Source organism: Tympanuchus pallidicinctus, unplaced genomic scaffold, assembly GCF_026119805.1.
Source record: "Tympanuchus pallidicinctus isolate F22 unplaced genomic scaffold, pur_lepc_1.0 scaffold17, whole genome shotgun sequence".
Lineage (NCBI taxonomy): Eukaryota > Metazoa > Chordata > Aves > Galliformes > Phasianidae > Tympanuchus > Tympanuchus pallidicinctus.
In genome coordinates, this window is record NW_026294690.1 from 6,694,268 (window position 1) to 6,717,866 (window position 23,599).

At 40.0% G+C, this 23,599-nt stretch overlaps 1 protein-coding gene across 1 annotated transcript; it reads right to left on the bottom strand.

The window, feature by feature from the left end:
* Positions 1–737: 737 nt before the first annotated feature.
* TKT (transketolase) lies at positions 738–23,089 on the bottom strand. Its single transcript, XM_052678872.1, has 14 exons — positions 22,870–23,089; positions 18,170–18,287; positions 17,106–17,219; positions 16,397–16,494; positions 14,589–14,780; positions 13,321–13,439; positions 12,278–12,471; positions 11,491–11,655; positions 10,124–10,280; positions 6,613–6,743; positions 5,515–5,598; positions 5,241–5,334; positions 3,404–3,526; positions 738–1,052 (listed from the first exon to the last, which is right to left on the bottom strand). The coding sequence occupies exons 1-14, from the start codon at positions 22,974–22,976 to the stop codon at positions 865–867; spliced, it is 1,884 nt and encodes a 627-aa protein (XP_052534832.1). The 5' UTR covers positions 22,977–23,089; the 3' UTR covers positions 738–864.
* Between the last annotated feature and the right edge of the window lie 510 nt (positions 23,090–23,599).

A 23,599-nucleotide genomic window follows, 5' to 3' on the forward strand; every position in this document is an offset into this window, starting at 1 on the left:
CATCACCCCTGCTGCAGCAGTGCCAAGCATTCAAAAATATGATACAAGTTCCTACGAAGAGTTTCAAACTCCTTAAAAGAGCTTGTACTTGTGTCAGCCAGCATTCCCCAAGTCCAGCAAATCCTTCTTGAGCTCCCAGCTTAGAGCTCTGCTGAGCATTCACCTACCTCTACTGGCTCCCCAGAACAGGTACATTTCCCTCTAGTATGCTCACATTACCCAGACTTCTTCCTTTTTCTCTTTTGTTTGTAACGGATGTGAGGCAATGCAGAAAACAGGAATCAAAGAATGCACTAGCCACTGTCTTCCTGCAATACACATTCTGCTTTTCATTATCCAACAAGTAACATTTCTGTCCAGATGAGTTTTGGCAGCAAGGAAAGAATTCTGGTTTTTGCCCAGCTCCCTTCAAGACAAGGTTTTAAATATTCAACAGCAAATTCAAGTTAACATTAAAAATCTAGGCTTCTATGCCCATCATTCTAGGCTCTTATGCCCACTACCCAATTTCCTTGCTGAAGCTCAGCCCACTTAGAAATTCACTGAACACACAACCATTCCCACCCTAGAGCTTGCAGTAAGAGAAGTTAGCTGTAAAGTACAAAAAACTGCCTCTACAGTAGGCACACAGCACTGCTGCCAACCAATGGCCAAATAATCTGAAGGTTCCAGTGACTGAAAGCATTCAGATGTTACTGCAGTATAAAAACCCACAGAAGAAAAGGAAATACAGAAGGTTTAAGCTGGTATTTTTATTAGAACTCTACATAAAGCACCTTTGCCTGCCTTAAACTTTACAGTACTTCTCTGAACACTGTTGTTTTTTTTTTTTTTTCTCTGCAACACAACATAAGATGCTTCAAACTACTCTGCATTTCTTGATTTGGACACTGCCACCTTAACAGCTTGCACAATGGCATCTTTGTCAATACCAAACATCTTCAGCAGCTCAGCTGACTTCCCACTCCGTGGTACATGAGATACAGCCAAGCGACTGACTGTGACACCAGGCTCACCCACTACTGCAGCACACACTGCTTCTCCAATGCCACCTATGGAAAGAGATCAGACAGGACACAGATCTGTATGCTTTGACACGCAAAATATAGATTCCTTTATCAAAAGAGGAAAGTGAAAGACTTCAGGAGATAAAAGAGACCACTTTCTCCCCTTCTCCCTCCAATCCTCCCCCCTCCATTTATAGGCTCAGTGTTATAATTGCTCTCTGAAAGGCAGACTGGTATTTAGAGACCATCTGGAAAGGAGAAATAAGGCTAGGACATCTGTCAGTGAGTCAGAGAAGAAAATTCAATACTCTAACATGCATTTTCTTTTCTGCCCATTGTCAAGTAAATAAAATTTTAAAGGCTTTTAAAAATTTAAGTATGATCAGAAGATCTAAGCAAGTTAAATCTCCAACTCACATGTTTATGAGAAACATCTGTTGGTATATATATTTATAGATAGATAGATATAGATATATATCCATCCAAATCCCCCATTATGAAAAGAAAGACAATTCCACATTTTGAAGACGTTCTGAGGACAATCAGCCTAACATTTCTGAAGTTCTTACAAATGGATGGTAAGAAACATAACCTCTAGAGGGGCGTAGAACTGGCAGGAAGCCCCCAGAAGTTCAGCATCAGCCAACTGAGGGCCAGTTTGAGAATATGTTTAGACTGAATATTTACAAGCATACTTAACACTCCGAAAATCTTAATTTCTCCCAGGCTCAACAGCATTTACACACTCATCTTTCTACGATGCCCACACTGATGCCACCAGAGAGCTTTCCGAGTTGCGTAATACATTCACAACCTCTGCTTAAAGTTCTGCTGAGACTGAATTACTGTCAGTCACAAGGACAATAGGTGCAACAGGAAACTGTGGCAGTAAGAGAGATGCTGGAAGCAGGAATACTAGCAAAGAAAGCACAGGGCCAGTGTCAGCAGCGTGTGCAGGAAAGACACCTTGATGCTGGTGTATCCAGGATTGCACAAAGCTTTTCCCAGCTCAGGACAAACTGTGATTTAAGCAGACAACTTTAACCTCTAGCCAGAGGCAACTACAGTTGCTAAAATCAGTCTGATGTGGATCTGCAATTTATTCAGGCTTGTGATGCATGTACTCTCGACCTTTCTTGATTGCAGCATGCACAGAAACCTCCATCAGTATAAATCACAGGTTCATCATCTCAGTGTGATGATGCTGCCATTTTGCAAGTATGCAGTAAAATATTTGTAAAGAGTTGAAAAACGAACTAAAAAATTATGAGGCTCTGTGACACTTCTACCATCCATAATCTGGTAATATCAGCTCACTTCAGGATAGCATTCTGCTAATATCTGTTAATAAATAATAAATTATTATTATTTATTAGAAAATATCTACTAACACCAAAGTTCACAGATGCCTCTTCACTAATTCCTTCATCTCCTTCAATAGGAGCAAACCTGACGTTATTCACAGCAGCTGCTCACTGTTTACATATGGGCTCACCCTCACAAGGACATGTTAACACAGGCAAGCTCTTGAAAACCTGCGCAAAAAGACATGTCAGAGAGCAAGAGGCAGTACAACAGCTGAGCAGATGATCAGCTCTAAACTAAGGTCCTGCAGAATCCTGCCAGAGATCACCAGAGGTCCTGGTGCAGAAGCTGGGGGATTTTATGGACACTACTCTGCTTCTCTCAAGAAGCATTCTGTCTGAAGATTTATTTGGGAATCATCTTAGTACGTATTTCTTGTATGTACACATACATACACGCTTCTTACTCTCAGGTTAAGAACACTATCAAATGCCAGCAACAGATTCTCAACTGGCCTATAAGCAGGTTATAATGAAGGAGTAAAAAGAAATCCAGTGAGGATATGTAATGATCTGGGGCTCTCCACAGGCTCTGATTTGTTCTTTTAGAAGAAAAAGACAACAGGAATGTGGAAGAAAGAAATTTATCCCAGAGTGATTGCTGAAACTGTCAAACCTATCTATCTGATTTCAAGCAACCTGGAAATCAAGCTTTTGGACACAGTCAAAGCTCAAATGGTCTCCCTTGCAACCTGTAACATACTGCAGACCAGTTGCTGTAAAGCCTCACTGGGAACAAAGAAATCAAGACTCCACTTGCACCATGCATACAGAAGGGCACACAAAATTAAGTAAACCATAACAGCAATTCTGATTAACCTATTACCTCAGAAAACTTTCAGCCTTGTCAACTTACAGTTGACAAAAGCAGTAAAAAAAAAAAAAAAAAAATTCTAAAACCCATTTCTTGTTTTAATTGAAGCATCAGCATCAGATCTCATACTTCTCTCTTTTGATGCTCACAGAAGAAACTGTGAGCATCAAACCTTGGGGGTCTGCTCTGTACACTTTGACCCCCTAGGCTCTGCTTACCTTCATGGTAATGGTCCTCAACAGTGATGATTCTGCCTTTGGTTGCTCTTGCATTTTCAAGTATTGTCTTCTTATCCAGGGGCTTTATAGTGAAAGGATCAATCACACGAATGAAGATTTTCTCTACAGAAGTAGAATGATGTTATTTACAACTTAGTCTTGGAGAACATAACACAACAAAAGCAGTACAGGGAGTCCCTGTGATTTTCTAGAGCTATTATGAAAACCATCAAGGTATCTGCACTAAGGGCATGCCTAACACATGATCTAATCAACTCTAAACCTGTTCACGTAATCCTGTGTACATTCTGGTGCTTTTATGAGACAGTAACGTCCAACCACTTCACAGAATAAACTGAGACAGAAAAGCCTTGGATGAGTGACTTGAGGTCACCATGAGTGCCTGTTAGCAAAGAAGTAACTCAAGCAGCCTTCCCATGGGCAAGAGCAGAATCCAGCCACCATGAAATCCTCCTTCTTCAGACTGCCAGTCACTTTCATTTTTTTCCTCCCCCCAGACCTTTCCTTTACCTCTAACTTTGCTGTCAAACAATTCTTTCTTCTTCTTCTTCATCTGTAAGCATTCTGAATTCTCCATTGCAGGCTGACTACCTATCAGGTATGTTTATCTGAACTGCCCCAGCCTCTATCACAACATCCTTAAGAACTTAAGAACATAAAAATCAGCATTTGTCCTGTTGAGACAGGCAGGCCCACATTACTCACTAAAGATACATACAAAATGGCTACGTTTTATAAGGAGCAGCAAGTTACTAGAGCTTTGGTCTGATCTTGGGCAGCAGAATACTGAAGCAATCTTTATTTATGTTAAAAAGTCTGAGGTCAATTTCATGCTATTTAGCAACTATTCCAAGAAGATACTTCAACAGCTAAGAACTCTTGTAAGCAGAGGGAAAACCCCTATTATGTTACAGTGACAGTTTAGCAATCAAAGGCTCTCTTGTGACCACTATATTTTAGGCATTAGACACTGTCTCTACAATAAAAGTCTCTCTCCATTTTTTGTTATTCACCCTTCAAAATCATCTGTGCGTTGCAAAGCATGGTGAGAGTAGAAAAAACAACTTCCATAGTGTCCTAATTCTGACAGTTCAAGGTCATAAGAGTATCTGTCCACCTAGATAAAGCATGCAATGCTACCCCTAAGCCACAGGCAGCATTAATTGCATCACCTCTTACTATTTGTAATCTCTTCCTTGGCGTAGGCCACTGACTCACAGATGGATTTTGATGGTTTCTTTCGCATTTCACTTAAGGACTTTTATTTTTTCTGTGAGATAACGTCAGTGTATTTGAGCTCTATCATTGGAGCATTACCTCCCACTCTAGCTAGAAACGTTCATTCATAAAGATCAGGTTAGCAGTGAGTCATATCTGCACAACAGCAGATCCTGCCAGCAGCACTGGGCACACACCATGCAGCTGTACTTCGTTAACTGGCCCCAACCTGATTTGATTCTCTTGTGCCAGTACAGCAGCTCAAGCTGACAGCACAGATCACTCCTGTTTCTTAAATACACCTTCTAAAACCCTGCCCACAGAGCACTTTCAGACAGGATGGCTTGAAGGAGATCTTTGATCTGACCAGTTTGGCAACTTCCATGGCTACTAAGGCTGCCAAACTAACTAAAATCTACTCAAGTAGGCAAGATCATCATATATATATGGCATGCCATATTGTATTGGGCTAGCTGGTGACCAGCTGTCTAATACCTTCATTAGTTAATATTTACCTATACAAAGGGTAAGCAGTTAGGTTAACCAGTAGTAATTTCTTTGCTGTGGTAAAAGATAAAGGAAAAAAAAATCTGATCACCTTTTCTCAGCTGCTCTGCTGCAGCCAGAGCCTCATGCAGAGTGACTCCTGCTCCTATCACAGTCACTTGGTCATCCTTACTCTTCAGAATCACCTGCAAGACAGTGTTTCCACATTTTTCCATAATAAATCTTGGTGTTTCCAACCTTTCTAGAGATTTTATTTAAAAACTTATCTTTGGCTCTGGAATTTTTTTAGAAGGAAAAGGATTTTTTTTTTTCTTTTTACAGGAAAAACTCGGCATATTTTCTCTGATTCTGTTTGCAATACTTACCTTTGCCTGTCCAATATGGAAGTCCTCATTGTTGTTGTAAATGACAGGATTTTCAGGACGACTAGTTCTTATGAAACAAATGCCCTGTTTCCACAGAAAACACAAGTTACAAAGAGACAAAGGCACTGACATTCTAATTTGTCCTTTCGATAAAAAAGCAGCAAAATTACTTTCCCTAATTGTCTGTTTTTAACTCCTCAGTTTTACCTCACCTTTTCTTAGGACATGACAGTAACTTGCTGCTTTCTTTCCAACTCAAAGATCTTAACTTTTCTGTTCTTTTTAGGAAATGAAGAATCCTATTGAGTTAATTAGGATCTTAGAAATTTGCCATACATGTGCAAGCTTAACTTTATCAGCTTTAAAGTGAAAAAAATGCTCAGAGGAAAGCAAGCAAATGTTTTCTGCCAGTTAATGTTCAGATGTCTTTTCAAAAAGAAGCAGTAAACTATAAAGTTCTCCCTCATACTACTTTACATTCCTTTCTCTTTTTTCCTCTTTCCTCTTTTTTTCCATAGACCACACAACACATTTGTTACATATTAAACTTCTACAACTAGCACAACTGAACTTTTTCAGGTTATTTACTCCTTGCCCAAAGTAAGTTTCCATGGAAGCCAAGAGAAATATCAGTCAAGAAGATCTGACCCAGGTACTACCAAGGACATTTGACTATTATTATGACAAATTAGCTGAAATTAAATGACAGAAATCAGACAGTCACATATCCAGCTTCAGTCTTGATGTCACAGATATTACAGTAAGAGTGTACATTCATTAAATTAGCTAAAGACCAGCAGTACATTTGTCTCATTTCTGAGCCAATCTGATCCATGCTGAAACCATTGTGTAATCATTCACATTTTCCCAATGCTGGCTCACACCATTGCACACTGTTCATTCAGCACAAGCCTGGACATAATGCTTGCTGCTTTTCATGCAACAAAAACACCCTGCTGCCATGCTGAAGCCTTCAAAGCAGTTTATTTGATAGAGACATACAAAAAAAAAAAAAAAAAAAACAAAAACCCAACCAAAACATGCCATCAGCAACGAGACAAATAAAACGTTCCCCAATTCAAATACTGTGTTGCAAACCTTAGTGTTGGCAGCTATTTCCACTGCTTTTTCGGTGGCTACAGCATCACTGGGGTAAAAGACAGTGGCATTGGGAATAGCTCGGAACATGCACAGGTCCTCCAGTCCCATCTGAGATGGCCCATCCTCACCTAAAAAAAATTACACCAAGGTTACAAAATTAAGTGCACAGCCTGACAGTCATTCAGTACAAGGTTAATGAAAATCAGAAAAATCAGGCACACACAGGACATGCAAATCTACCTGCTTGAGAAAAGAATCATCTTCTCCTTAAACTTGGAACCATCTAAACAGTAAATAAAGACAGAAAGAGACTAAAAAGAAAGAGAATTGGGGTTACAAATAAAAAATGGAAAATAAAGTGCAACAGCAAAACAACACAAAAGGCAAATAACCAAAATAAAAAGGGTACAGGTACAGAAAGGGAGTCACAATATATCTATGTATCTATGTATCTTTAGATCTTTAGTATCAATATATCTATGTATCTTTAGATTTTCATGGATGCCTTACAAGCAAAATTCTTAACTGTCAGTGATATTGCTCTAGGCTTAAGCTGCTGAAATGTGAAAGGAGAACTGCATGTGTTCCATCTGAAATGGAGAATCTACATGGTACAGCTACTCTCAAATTCTTACACTTGCTACAAAACTAATGAAGGTACAAGTATTTAAATACTACTGACTGTCTCTCAGAAGGAGTATATCTGCATTATTCGTTTAACTACTCAAGCACCTCCTGGCTTAAACTGCAGATTGATGACAAGAACTGATAGCCAAAACATATATTGGTTGTTTCTGTAACGAAGAAAACTCATTGCATCCGCCACAACCCCCTCCCAATGACCTTATGTAAGGGTGCTTTGGGAATGGCACTATTCCAAAATAACCATGCAAGAAGTTCTGAATCCAGTCATGTCACAGCCTGCAAAGTAGGAGCAGGGCAATAAGCCCTCCCACATGCACCTACTACCTGTTACTCAAGGAGGAGTTCACGAGGAAAGAGGAGAGAATTTTCCTAAGAGCAGCACAAAACTCTGAAGTTCTTTAAACATGTTAAAGAAATCAGTCATTGGACTCTGCCACTATAAATTACTCATCAAGCATCTGCCAGGAATCAAAAAAAAAAATATCTCATTTCAGTCATGAAAGAAAGATTCTTAATGCCATAGTTTCTGTATGCACTCTCAATGTGTACTCACAAGGATTTTTTACCCCAAAACGCAGCCAAGCAAAAAACATATTGAAGAAAAAGAGAAACTACAAAGAGCAAAATGATGTTACACAAACAAGAACCTACCCAAGGTAGGAGAATACTCATATTTGTTCATTGACTTCTGCTAAACAGTGCCAAAAAAACCAGCACAGTTCTTACCAGTAATTTACAAAGTAGCACTGAGTTCTGCCCCAAGTGCATCTTGACAAAAATTCTGATTTAAAGTTTTGTAGAGTAACACAGATCAAAAAAGAGTAATCTTCAGTTATATACCCTCAAGACCTGCACTCACAGCTTAAACAAAGTTGAGTGCTTAATATGAACGGTATCATACTACTAGAATGAGAAGGCAGCCATTTAAACAACAAGTATATACACTATGATTTTTCCCCCCCATACCTTTGGAAAACACAGATACCATTTATTCTCTTATGACCTTGATTACATACTTAAAATTTCATTAGAAATTTTGGTTTGTCAGCAACTACTATTCTGGGAGTGAAATTAGTACAAGTTCAAAAGGCCATTGTGATAGCTGTCTCATAAATTTCTTGGGTCCAAATTTCAATGTAGTAAAAGCCCAGGCCTACCTAGAACTGCATACATAAAATTTCAGTTTTCAACAAAGATCCAGTTAGGATTCTGGAATCCATGCAGGCTTGAAGCTGTAATAGGAAGTACACTTAACTCACACTCTTCCATTTAAAATTTAGATTCCTAACAGCTGAACGAATTTTTCTGAAGTGTTCTCTCCTACAATTCTGTTGCAAAACTCTGGGTTTTTGAAAACTTGAGTTGAGGCCTGAATGAGACTTGAAACTCAAATAGCTTTATAAATTTAAGTGTGCACTTTCCAATCCCCCCCCCAAAAAACAACATTTCAAATATTTCATTTTTCAGCATTCACTTGGAAGTGTAAGTCTAGGGGACAATCCAGGTAACCTAAAGGAATTTCATCCTCTTAAATAAGCAAAGACCAAAGCTAATTAGCTTTTGCACCAACACCCTTTGCTGCTGGCTGACTTAATCTGGATTGATCTAGACTACGAAGAGGTGGAAGGACTGATTTTAAAAAGAAAAGAGGCTTGTAACAGAATCCCTCCCTTAATGACATACACAAGCCATAATCTGATATACTCTATTTACAGCTTCCTCAACTAAAGCATCCTCTACACCGATGCAAATTAAGCTTGAGGTTTGGGATGAGACTACACACATAAATAGCATCTTTAAATCTGTATACCTTAACCAATGTTACAAGTCAAATTGGATAGCTTGCCCCAAACCACTCCTCCTGCAAACCACACTGCTAGCCAGAACTGCTAAATCAACTACAAAACTGATTTATGTGAAGGACCTTAATTCATCATCCTTGTCGGATCTCCACCTCTTTCTTTTGCCTCACAAATACCTAGTATTTTTTCAAGCATTAATGTTCATTGGCATTTTCCTTCTTGGTATGCAAGCCTGCTCCTGTTCTCAAGGGTGACTTTCATGAATTTCAATTAAAACAAATTTTTCAAAAAGAACAAAAAAATCCAACTGCCTTCAAAAGCTAGCCCCAATATCACCTGATGTGTATTAAGCAGTTATGATTGAAAGACAAAGAGAGACGGTATCGTCAATTTCCTGAACTGCATAACAGGTTCACAGTTCCTGTTCTATTAGCATTTTAAGTTTTGCTTTTTGTTGTTGTTGTGTGAAATACACAGATTAATTGTTCCAGTATTAAGGAATACTGAGAGAGACCGAGGCACTTATTTAAAAGTGGTGATCTTAAAAGGCAGAATAAATCAAATTTTTTTTTTTTTTTGTGAAGCGTTTTTGAGATCTGTGGACAAAAGCATCTGAGTGAGAACAGGTATGATTAGCTTCTCATTTTAGGGACTGGGAAAGAGGTACAGTAAGCACATGACTATTCTCATCACAGAAGAAGTCAACTGTAAAGATGGAAAGGAAATGAAGCTTCTCACTTTCAATCGAACTCCTTTACATCACTCTACACTGAAGGTTAGCAGGGAAAAGTCCTACTTTTACCAAGCTAAGCTGACGGAGGCTTGAAATCTCTCTCATTCTTTCCAAATGTAGTACTGTGCCTGATAAAAAACTACCAGCGTGACTTCTTACTATAAAAGGCTGCACTGCTATCACTGCTATACCATCACAATTTCACTCCTATACTATCGTAACTTTATGACTAATCACCTCCAAAAAGCTTTATCAGTCTATCATTTGTCTGTCAGACAATGATTAAATAACAGAGAACCACTAGCAAATAACTCCAGGCTGCCCTTACCAATAGAAACACCGCAGTGTGACCCACAGAGATTGATGTTACTCTCAGAGATTGCAGCCATACGGATCTGGTCAAACGCCCGTGTGAAGAAGGTAGCAAAGGTGCTGGCAAAAGCAACAGTTCTGTCACGAGTGGCACAACCAACTGCAACGCTCACCTGAAAAGAGGGAGATCATACAGGAACAGTTAATTCCTCATTTATCCACTGTTTCCAGTAGATCATCTGTGCAACTTCAAACTCAAAATCTCCACCCATTCCTGCTCCTACTTGCTGGCATTTCCGAGAACGGAAACAGAAGCAACTCGCTCTCCTAGTATCTGTCCCTCCAGCACCTCTGCTCCTCACATCAGCTACCTGGTCTTGGTGATCCATGCTGGCAGCAGCTTCTTTATCTGCACCAAGCAGCAACCCAGTTTTAAGCCTTATCCACTACCCTCCTCCTTGTTCTCCTGGATCAAAGACTTACACTTTCAGTCCAAAGTACAATATTTACTATCTGCAGCAGACAAAATATTATTAAATGGGAATGGATTTATCTGCATTCTTTAGACTAGTATTTACAAAAATGTTCCTTCTTCAGCAGGATGGAAAAATAGAACAAGATCCTTAATTCATCTACTGCTACAATTATCCCCATACATTTATGTCCCATGTTACACATTTTACACATGTTCCTATAGGCAACTTGATGTAAATCCAAAATACCTGACTGAAGCTCATGAAACATGCCCTAAAATCTGCAGGAAACTGCTCAAGGGTCCTTTATTATTAATCATTCAGGCAGAAATTTGTTGCCATTTTAAATGTGTCTTTAGTTTTATTTGCAGCAGTGAACTCATCTAGAATCAGCTGAAGACTCAGTCCAACAGATGACTTACCAAATTATTTCCATCATTTCTGTACAATTGCCACAAGGCTAACTTTTATTAACTATTTATCTGTCCTCACCTTTATACCCCAGTCTAGCATAGAGCTCACTGTCATGTTGTGTAGTGGTATTCCATTTCCTGTGAAGAAAAAGAGCCTAAAAAGTCTTCAGAATGGACTCTCTACAAATCACACCGTAGGAAATATTACTATTGCTCACATGTTGCCATATCCACACATTCTGCTGAAAAGCATTGTCACGATAAAAATAAGAAAGAATTTAACAGACTTACTGATCAGAAGCAATTCCGCAGTATTACATTTGTAAGTTCTACCAGAGCCTAAGGTTTTCTATAAGCGTTAAGCAAAATTTAATATCCAAGAACACACATATGAGAAATATTAAAATGCAACTTTCTGAAGAATCAGACTGGCTGGTTCCAGATCCTACTGTGTAATACCAGCACTTTACGAAACCAAGAGACAAGAGCCCAGTTACCATGTTCTGCTCAGCAATGTAGCATTCAATGTAGCGACCAGGATGATCTTTCTTGAAAAGTTCTGAGAAGGTAGAGTTCTTTGTGTCTCCATCCAAAGCAATCACTCGATCATTTGCATGGCCCAGTTTTGCAAGTGCAACACCATAAGCTTTGCGGGTAGCCCACTAGGGAAGGAAAGGTATAGCAGTGCTGTTACAAGTTCCTGCTTCTAGAAACTTTTTATCCTTTATCTTTCCTTAAGTGCATGCACATAGAATTTAGAAATTAAAAAAAAATAAACCCAACACATTGTAAACATTAACGCTGTGAAAAATATGTATGAGAAGAGCGCCATGCAGGAGAGTAAACAAGAAAGTGAAACTAATAAAGCTACAAAATTTGAAAGCTTACTCAAATAAGTCTCCATTAATCAGGTCTCGAAAACAAAAACAAACAAGAAAATCAACATGACAATTTTTTACTCCCATTTCCAACCATGGAAATTCAAGGAACCTCACAGAGCTTGATTTTAAACACATAAAACAGTTTGGATAATTGACAATGATAAAAAAAAAATTAAGAAAGGCATTTGAAACTTCCTATTTTAAGACGTTCTTTCAATATCCAGGTAAGTTGAATATCTATACATCGCCATATGGCAATAGATGTTTACCAAGATACTAAAAACAGGAGGAAAGAAGTGATAGTAGTTGAAATAATGGCAAAGTACACTATAGTGAACACTGTGCACAACACAGTCTTATACTTGAAACACATCTGACAAACTTTGAGAAAGGAAGGCAGTACCTTTTCTCCCACTTTGTAACTTGGTGGTGACGGCATCTTAATGTTTCTAATATTTACTACAGGAGCATCTTCTTCAGGGAGGGCAGGAGAAAGCTTTTTCTTGTTTTGGATTTTCTCTTCTATTTCCTGAATTACTTGTTCAGCCATGTTTTTTGGAAGTGGTTTTCCATGCCAGCTTTCCTTATCTTCAACACCTACATGGTTAAAATTACATTAGAAATAAGAAAAATATCTGAGCCTTTGTCTGCAGGTTGTACTAAGTGCAGTGGATTACGACAGCCAAATATTGTTTTCCAAGGAAGAATCTCTGTAGGTTCATCCCCACTGTGAGCACTTAGAATAGTATTCAATTGCATTAATAAAGACATGTCTAAACATATAAGAGAAGGAGTCAAATTCCAAACATTTTGAACTAGTCACCTTTCAAGACCACAAACTTTCAGAGTCTCACTACCAAAATTGATCTTAAACTGGCACAAAAACCAGAAACTAAAACAAAACACATCAAGAAGTAAACGCTAAATCAGTGTGAACAGTTAACATGAAATTTCTACAGTTAAACCAAAATCAAACTCAGCTAAGTTTCAAACAACAGTTAACCAAGCTGTCTAATTCAAACAAGCCCTCAAATTATACAGCTTTGTTTTAATAGCTTCTGATTACTCTTATGTTTGTGCATCTGGCCCGAACAGCCTCTCTGCCTGACATGCTTCTCAGGGAGTGACTTGGAATAACAAGATTGTTTGCTTATGTAACGTAAAGGATCGAATAAATGCAGTCTTGTTACTAATAATTTTTAGCTGACCAGAAAGAAATTCACACTGTAAAACCTGTAGCTGATTGGCAACCCTGACTGGCTCAATATGCATTGACAGTATTTTATGGATACAATGCTAGGTAGCCAGCACATCTCATCTGCAAGAGTCACAATCATTTCTTTTTTTTTTTAGCACTAATGTTGAGAAGGGTAAAGAGTTGAAAGACTTTTTGCACTCAAAACATATACTACACACATGCACACAAAACAATGGATGTTTTATTACCTGATATGCCTTTGCCTTTAAAGGTCTTTGCAATGATAGCTGTTGGCTGATGCTTGGCCTGACCAAAGGCTTTGCAAAGTTCCTCCACACTGTGACCATCAACAATGATTGCATGCCAGCTAAAAACAAACAGATCAACTATTTCTAAAGTGTGTTAGCATGTGACATCCTCTGGTAGCTAGCAATAACAACAATTACTAACTTTGTTCCAATGCAGTGTCTTTTCAAGAGACCCAAGGTATGCCAGAAACATAAACCAGCATCATTTAAGACCATAAAATAATATGGTTTTTTTCTTAAAAGCAGAATTAATCACCAGTTAACAGCTACTAGGCAAAACCTGTTACATTACCCTACTTTTTTCAGACAGAATAGCAGTTTTTTTAATCACAAAAGTAAATTGAACATCTAACAATCAATTAAAAAACAAACAATGAAAATTGATCAAAATCTTTAGGTTGCCCCATCATAATTTGCATGGCTCATATTGCATCTGATTGTTTCACTGATTCTTCAATCTACATAAAAATATACATTTCTAAATGAAATGAAAGCCAAGAATTTATCTTGTGAGTAACGTTACTAATGCCCTTTTTTTCCTGATTTACTTGTTTTATAACAGTACCTGTGGTCACATCCCCTTACTATGAGAAAGAAATTGGGGCCCTGGAGTGTGTTCAGAGAAGGGCAACAAAGCTGGTAAAGGCCCTGGAGCACTAGTCATATGAAAAGAAGCTGATAGAACTGGGATTGTTTAGTCTGGAGAAGAGGGAAGAGCTTATGGCTCCCTGCAACTACCTGAGATGAGGTGGTGAGGTGGAGGTCAGTCTGCTCTCCTGAGTAACAGCAATAGGACAAGAGAGAATGGCCTCAAGTTCCACCAGGGGAGGTTCAGGTTGGATATCAGGAAAAATTTATTCTCTGATTAGGCCCTGGAACAAGCTGCCCAGAGGTGGTGGAGTCACTGTCCCTGGAGGTGTTCAAGAAACACGCAGATGTGCGACGTAGGGACACAGCTTCCTGGGCAGGACTGGGGTAGGTGAGTGGTTGGATCTTTGAGGTCTTTTTTCAACCTTAATGGTTAGATGAAATCCTGTATTCAGTATGATAAAAACTACATGATCTCATCAATATATCTCACTAAGCAGTCCCTCTTGGTGCTGGTTTCACTTAGAATTGAAAACATATTTGAAAAATTCTATAAAAGGTGAATAAAAAACCTGCAGTTTCAAGTGGAGGAACATACTGAGCATTTTCCAAAAACGTACCCAAAGGCTTCACAACGTTTCTGGTAGATTTCAACATGATGCTGCAGAGGTGCAGGGTCACTTTGTCCAAGACGGTTAACATCAAATATAGCAACAAGATTATCAAGCTTGTAAAACCCAGCAAAGGCCATTGCCTCCCAAACGGAGCCTTCAGATAATTCTCCATCTCCAAGCAGACAATATACACGATAGCTAGAAAAGGAAATTAAAGTAAAAATTGGTTTGACATTTAAGCAGAGCTAAATAAAAAGCAAAATTCTCCTAACAATTCACCGTGAGAGCTTGTTTTAATGCCAAACATCGGTCAAATCATTTACCTCGGACAACCTTATGTAAACTTAGACATATTAAAATGCTTCTAAGCTGCTGCATGCAAAAAAAATACTTAAGTTGAAAGGTACTGTGCTCCATTTCAAAACTTTGTCTCTAAGAAAAATCAGGTTTTAATCTTTCTAGTACAAAGTTTGAATGAAAAAGCCTGTTAAACACTGTCACTGTGACTCAGCAAGAACACTGACAATGCATGAAAGATTACTGTCTGCTTCCTCATTCCTTGCGTATACTCCCTTCCCTGGAAGGCCAACCAGTAATTTCAGGAAAATATAAACCAGGAATGAACACAGCTACACGTTAATGCCTGTTGCACAACCAAATTAAAAAAAAAATAAATCACAATCATAATTTTTTTTAGATTACGCATGCACCAAAGCTTTGTATTTAGACAAAACTGCAGTACTGCCTGATCTATTCTATGATTCAGCCTCTGGGTTTTTCTTCAGTTACCACTTGTGTTTTTGGATGACAAGGCTTATTACATATTAAAATTAAAAAGGAGTAGCATGTAAGCTTTCAAATACATAGTTTTAAAAAAAAAGTTTAATCAAATAACCAAGATAGCCATTAGTGATGTATTTATTTTTACTAGACATTAAAGCATTAGAGATTTTTGATCTAAATCCCACCTGCCTTTAGCTAAATCTGAACTCCGTCCATACAAGCTGCTCCTCAGTATTGCATGTAAGACCACCTTTTTCCTCTGTCAAGTAACCACTGGTTAGATTTTTTCCACACGTAGCATCTGCTAAACTCAATTAAAATCAGCAAGTCATCTTTCACAGAAATGATTTCAAGCCAGTGAAGTGTAGGGCACATTAACTGGGCAGCCTGCGTTTGAATGTACTAGAACTGTCACATGAAATACATCAACTGCATCAGGCTACTTTCCTCCTCATAGAGATTTGCCTTTAGACATCTACTTTCCTTGTGCACAAAAGAAATGGCAGAAGCAGCTATTTCTTTCCTCTTTGTGGAGTCGAGTGGTTTCCAGGTAACATTTTTGAGTCCTCTTTTATGACTCAGTAATGTTATTATTGACCACAACAGCTCCTCACCCAGAGTTCACGTTTTCCATTATTTGTCATTTGTCTTTGAACAGACACATCCCTAGTTTGCTCCTTCCTTCCAAAAGGACATATCAGCCTGAAAATTGCTATCAGTTACTCTCTGGAAGTTAGAAGCTGCTCCAATAACAAAATCTCTGTGCAGGATCATCATTTTGCAGTGCTGTCAGATCACAAAATGAATAAGCAAATGCACTGATTCTTGCTAATTTGATTTCTTCAGATTTCCACTGGCAATGACTTTGTAATTATCGGGGTAATATGATTTAAAATCTGAATTTAAAGTTGAGACTTGGAAATGGAGAAAAAAAGAATACAGGATTTCTTCTTTTTCCCCCACGATTGAGATAAAAATTTATTTTCACAAAGTACTCCCATTTAAATCATGAATTAGAAAGATGGAATTACCTGGCTCTGTCAAAGAACTTGCCAGTGTATGCCATTCCACATGCAGCACCAAGACCCTGACCAAGGGATCCAGTGGCCACATCAGTGAATGCTTGTCTCTGAAAATAGAAAGACAACAATTATTTTCCATTCAACAAACAAAAGAACTAAACTCCAGCATTAGGAGATGGTTCGACATACATCAGAATCTTGGCCTCGAGAATACAGTGCAAGTCTCTCCATCTAATCCCTGCTCCCCTTCTTTCACAGCTGCACATGTACCTCAATATCAGTACCACAGGCTAACTGGGTTCTCTGAGGGGTGTTACATACATCCCAAAAATTTCTAAACTATGCCTTGGATGACATCAGTTAAGAACTGATGATTTTGTATATAAATTTTTAATTCAAAGAAGTGATTTGGAACTCATAGTCCAGTGACGTGAGCAAATGGAATACAAACCCTTGAAATACCTCAAATAGGTTAGAGGGCAAAAAAGCTTTTCTTTTTACAAGCATTTTGAAACAGAAAATACTGATCTGTAGGGGATCTTTGCGCCCTCATTCAAACCTGGACACTGATTCACTTGTGAAGCCACAATATCCTCATTGTCCTTCATGTAAGCCTTTATCTTTCCTGCACCACAGCTGGCAATCCAGAATTGTAGCAGAACGCACACTATGGCTCTGCAGAAAACAACACCCTGTATCAAAGGCAGTGAGCACTCACTGGTACTGGATGTCCTTCTAAGACAGAATCAATTTTTCTCAAGTTCAGTAATTCTGCTTCTTGTAGGAAACCAGCCTCTGCCCAAGCAGAATACAAAACTGGTGCAGCATGACCCTAGAGAGAAACATCAATTTTAAGTTACAAAAAATAAAAATCAAGTTTCACAATATCCCACTATCAAGACAAACTCCACAAAGATGAGTAGAAGTCATCTCTAACCACAGAGTCATTAGGAGCAAAATAGCATGATCTGAAGCCATTTTGTAGCTTGAGGTGGAAACTCCCATTAGTTAGAGATGGGTAAAGCAAATACAAAGCAAGTCTGTCTCATTCCTTTACCAGCTCAAAGCCAGCTCCTCATCCAATTCCTTCTTTTGAAAAGGCGATCACAAGTGGCAACTGTTATATCCGATGCAACAGATATACATCACCACATACAGTAGCACTGTAAGTTCTGGCTGAGACAAAGGGTCTGCTACACCAGAGTACATCATCTGCTGTCCTTGACACATTGTTATCTTTTCTGAATGCCCCTCAAAAGCCATGAAGTGATGTGAAAGGGCACAAAGCAAAAGGCAACAAGACACACTAATGGTCAGTCAGGACCGTGGTTTTTATGCTTTGTCTAAACTAGTGTTCTCAGAAGTAATATTGATTTAAATATCATAGCAGCATAGCAGGAGTGCAAGCTACTCACTAACTTATCCCTACTTCCTCTGTGCTCCCTGCAGAGCTGACAGAATTAGGACACGTTGTGGCATGACTGCAACAGCATGGCAGCATTTAACAAGCAGAGCACAAAAGAGTTAGAAAATTAGTTAGGCCAAAATAAGGCAGACTTGAAATTTCCTGATAGAATGTATAGACAATATAACAACCTTTATTGCTTAATATCAGAACAACTTAATGTAGTGAAATATTTGCATCTCTGTAGCAGAAAAACTTGACTTCCTTACTCAAGAGAAGTCCATTGCAAATATTTGAGAACTCGAGGAAGAGAGGCCAGTGATCTACAGACACCTCCTTGCTAGCAGACCACAACCACACAGTGTAACAGCTTTTACCTTTGAGAGCACAAAACGGTCGTTGTTGGCGTTCCTGGGATCTTGCACCTTATACCTCATGGTATGGAAAAACAGCACAGACATAATCTCTGCTGCACTGCAACACGATGTAGGGTGGCTACAATCAAGACAAACCAAGCATTACCACTTGTGAATATCGATTGCTTAGGCCCACATTTTAAAAATACCACTTGACCAGTTCTCTACCTTGCAGCACTAAAAGACACAGCCGTAAGCTTTGTTTATAAGCCATCCACCGCACAGATGGAAGTTTGGTGATGTAAGACTCGCTTTGTAGAACATTCTGGAACTTTTTTTTTTTTTTAAACAGCATAACATCTTACTTTTTAAACTGCTCATTATTTTACATTACTGTTAGGACCAGAATTTTGACTTCTAAAGAAGGCACTAAGTAATACAGCTCTCACAGTTCGTCTTCTATTGAAGCTGAACACAAATTTCTGTAGTTCATTATTTTTAATAATAAATAACCAGATGAACATGGTAAAATATTAATTTGTTTAATCCTTGGCTTAAAGAGGGACAGCACTTTCCATTTTTACATCTAAACTGGTTTAAAAATAAAAATATCAAACTAGTTGGTTTAACAAAGATTCAGAAGCAGCTGAGTTTTCTTTGTGCCACTGATCCACACGGGGCAACTTCCACAACAACTTTCAAGAGCAGCACGAAGAACACTTGAAGTGCAGGCCCTAGGAGCAGGGAGGCCCATTTCAGAAGCAACTATGTCATAGAGAAGCAACAAACGTAAAGTTACATGCAAAGTTGTTTTCAGGTGGCAAATAATGAGTTATTCCAACACAAGGTAGGCATTTTATTCAAAACATAACATAAGGGCATACGATTACTGTTATTTATATCATTACTGCAAATTAAATAATGACTTTTTCAGTTGCTTTGCACCTTGAAGAGAGAGCGTCACCTGAACAGTTGAATGTGTCAGACTCGAGTTTACATTCACTTTCAATAAAGCTCAAAAACCACATGGAGTTTGTTTTAAATCTTTACTGAATGTGAAAAGCAGCATTTCTCAGCTCTTACTGCTGCAGTCTGCATACCAGTGCTGGAGTACCAGAAAGTAAGTGCTGAACACAGGAGGGTTATGGCTCCAGAAACTGGCTCCAGCTTTGAGAGGAAAACAGTCTCACCTCACTTCCTCTTCTACCAACACTTCTGTTTCATCTTTAATGTGATACTCTTAAAACATGGGATCCGTTTTGTAAATCAGGACAATGTTACTTGAAGCTGTCATATCTCCTTTTGCTTTACACACGTACATTTACCATGCGTGTTAGGATTAGACAACACTTCCACTAGAACTTCAAACAGAATATTCTCTTCTGGTAACAACAAACCTCCCCTCCCAACAACCCCAGCAATACTCCAGTAACAGAATAAAAATCATGCAGAACACTAGCAAAACAAGAATTATGGTTAGTGTCCATCCCTTGGTAAGTACTCACACACAGGGTACCAAGAATTAGCTTTAAACCACGGTTCAAACATATTAGTAGATATTTATGTATTTGAATTAATCAATAAGCCTTACATGCTTGTTTAAAGCTTTCATTCCTTTAATTTTATTAACTTTATACTTAACCATACTTCTATGAACTCCTGGTCTCGGTTAAAAAAGTTTTAAACAACCTAAAATGGTAGCATATAAAAATAAAAATCAAAATCAAAAGGTAGAAAATTCAGTAAGTGACCTGAAAATTGAAAAAGTTAAAAATACTAATGAAGTTACTTCCCACTAACAGTTGTTAACCAAAATTTAACTGCATAACAGACACCAGAAATCAATCTAAAACCAGCTGCAGAATTTTGCTGAACAAAGCCATCTTAACTAGGTCAACTGCTCTCATGTTAATTCATACTTTCCTAATAAATTCTACTAAAAATTCCTTGTTGAACCCAAATGTCTTTGGAGTACCCATACAGCTCATCAATACTATTCTCATGCAATCTTTCATGTTTTGTTCTCGACCAACAAATAATCCAGAACTCTGTGGCTCTCTCTCCCATTAACATTTCCCTGCCAGATAGCTTCTACAGTAGAACTGCTTTAACTCTGAAATGAACCCTTCATTAGGAAACCAAAGTGCATCAAAACCCTGAAAACAGTTCTTGCAATTGATGTCCATTTAGATTGCCTCCATCTACACGTGCCTACATGCTTCACCTGATGAAACGGTGGAGGACGGAATGAAAAACAAAGCTAAAATGTTGAAGAAATTTTTTTGTGACAAATGATCACAAAATCGTTACATGTTATGAAATCTAACTGCTGCTTAAGAAACTCTGTGAACTTCCAACTTCCACTTTCAGGAACGTAACTGCCTAATTCTAGGAAGCTGGACACTGCTCGGAACTGCAGAAGTTTATCACTGGCTGCAAAAGACTCCACTAGTTTTAACCAAGATGTCTGCACTGCTTATCTAAAGGGAAAGGCTCCAACACGCCCCAATCCAAGTACATTCAATCTTTGCAACCAACTTAATCAATTTTTCTCTACCTAAGGCATTTTAGACTTTTTTTTTTTTTTTTAAAACAGTCTACTGATTTTTTTCCACTAAGCTGAGATAGGACTCATCAGATCATAATTACCTATTTGAGCATCTTAAGGACCAGATCACCTGATCTTTTAGCTCTCCTCCAGACAAAGGCTGCATTTTCTTGAATAAAAGTACAAGTAAAGAATGCAAGAACCAGCATGTCAGGCCAACCATTGAACCACTTCTCTTGAAAGACATGCCACTGTTACAGAAATTACTTCCTTGAAAGAAGCAGGCAGGTTCTGGTTTGTTTGAAGTGCTTTTATTGCAAGCACTTCCTTCACTTTCATAAATGACACCTTTAACAAATACTGGCTTCCTTAGCACAGTCAATGCAAGCATGCTTTTTTTTTTTTTTCTTTCCCTTTTTTAACTGTAAGCCTGTCTAAATTTAAATTTCATTCAAACATTTACCCACCTACTTACACCATACCAGTGCCTTAAGTAAAGCTCAGTGTCTCATTCAGATTTCTAGAAAATACATCCCCCTAACATTTGTTTTAGAAATTAGTCATTTATCTAATATTGCATCAGACTCTTAATTTCTTTCCCTTACACGTTACTCCACCACTACCCTCTTGCTAACCAAATCCAACATTAACCAAAGAAAATATATGACTTGACAGCATAATCCTCCCTCCAGAGCACATCTTTCATAATCTACCAATTATCAGGTTGTGTAATAATTTCAGGCTCTATGAGACTTTATGTAGCGCTAGAATTAGCTCTAGTAATTAATGAAATATCTCTGTGCTCAGTACCATAGCACACATGAATAAAAAGCTAAACTGAAGCTATTTTTGCTATCTCTTCACCAGTATGGGGAAAACAGCATTACTACTACATGTTTGTATTTCATGCACTAGAAAAGAAAAGCAGAGGCTGTAGCAAGATCCCTGCTTTTGAATGGCACAAAGCAGAGACAGTTTGACCTGCAGACAACTGATGCTGCACAGCTCTATGGCTGGCCTAAGACACACAGCAGAGCTGCATTAAGCAGCCTGGACTGCCCAGGCTTTGCTCAGCACAGCCCCACTGCTGCATTGGCCGCCATGCCCTAGCTGGTTCCACAGATAGAACCAGAGCAAGGTTCTCGTTTGCTTCATGCAGAAGGCACGAGTAAAGTTCAGTTTCTCTGTGTGCTGAGAAACCACGTGAGGCAGACCGCGCCACAGCCGGGCGGGAGGTGTAAGGCAGCTCCAAGAGAAAGCTTTGAAACGTACAGACCACGTTTCTCTGCTCAAACCTCAGCGTCCAAAGGATTCCTTCAACTGAAAAAAAAAAACAAACAAAAAACAAAAAAAAAACCAAACCCAAACCACACCGACACAGCAAGAAAATCACCCTGCACTACTGCCAGTTTCAAAGAAGTCCAAAGGGAGGAAATTGCCACAAGACTGGATATAAAAGGCTGCGTGGAAGCACTCAAATGTATTATTCAAGCAGCAAAAATGGTTTTAATTTTACGCGGCTAAGAGCGCATTGTTTGCGGAGATTTTTTCCATAGGTAAAACACGATCAAAGGAAAGATAACCCTGGAATCTGCAGACATCAGAGCCTCGACTAAATCCTGTCCAGAGGCCTGAATAAACCGCCCGTCCGAGACCGCAGGCATTTCGCAGATAATCCCACTCGGGCTCACTTGAAATTCTGTGCAGAATTAGTTCCAACTGACGGGCACGAAATGAAAAAGAAACCGCTTGCGCCTCGGGCACGAATTCTTTGGGTTTCAGCCCTGCATCAACTCGGCATTCCCGGCCACTGCCCGCAGTCACAACAACACCCGCCGGCTCCGGGGACCGACGAGTCCCGCCGCTGCCGCCCCGGGCGGGGCCGATTCGTGCCGCGAGCCGCAGAAGCCCCGCGCCGCGCCGCGCCCGCGGCCGCCATTTCCCGCCGGCACGTCCCCGCTCCGCTCCGGCACCGGGGCGCGCGGCCACCGGCAGAACGAGGTCCTCCGCGCCACGCCTGCAGCCCTCGCCCTCCCTCGGCGCCGCCCCAGCCCTCCTGCCGACCCGGAGGGGATCTCCCCTTCCCCTCCCGCTCGGGCTCTGCGAAAGGGGCGCAAAAAAGCTGAAAGAAGAGGGGGGCTGCTCCCGGTAGGCGGCCTCCAGCCCCGCTCACCCCGAGCCGGCCGCAGTCGTGGCCTTGATGGAGCCGACGCGCAGCCGGTTGGCCGCGTCCTTCAGGGCCTGCAGGGTCTGCTGATCGGGTTTGTGGTAGTCCTCCATGGTGCCGAAGGAGAGACGGCGAGGCTCGCGTGGCAGCGGCTGCTGGGGCCGAACAGGGACGTCGGCGCTCCGCGAGGGCTGTGAGCAGCACACCTCGGCGGGGCCGTGCGGTGAGGGCGGGGAGAAAGAGAGGGCCGGGCCGCCCCGCCTCCCCGCGCCGACACAGCGCCCCCTGCCGGCCGTGCGCAGGCGCAGTGTGAGCCATTTCTCGCTCCCGTCTGCGAGAAGGCGGGAAGCAGCGGCTCTCCGCAGCTGCGCGCGGTAGGCCGCGTGTTTGCAAGCCGCCCCTCAGCGCTTGCGGGGACCGACTCAAGCCTTTCCATCGTTCGATCCTTGTTAGGCACAGTTATTCCGAGCCTGTCCTCGTTTGGAAAAGAATGTCGTTGCATCTAGTGTGATCTTCAACGGGCAGGAGAAACTGTAGCAGAACTGCTACTTGATATTTCTTTTCAAGAAAGAAGTTGCAATTCTGTAATACGCTCCCAAAGATCAGAGCATTCTGCTTTTGAGAAATATGGACTTCAGTTTAAAATACCAACTTCACCAGCCATCGGTCAGAAAATACATTGTCTCTAGCACTTCCAAACATCAGGATGCTAAAATAAAGCTGTGGCCTTAACTGG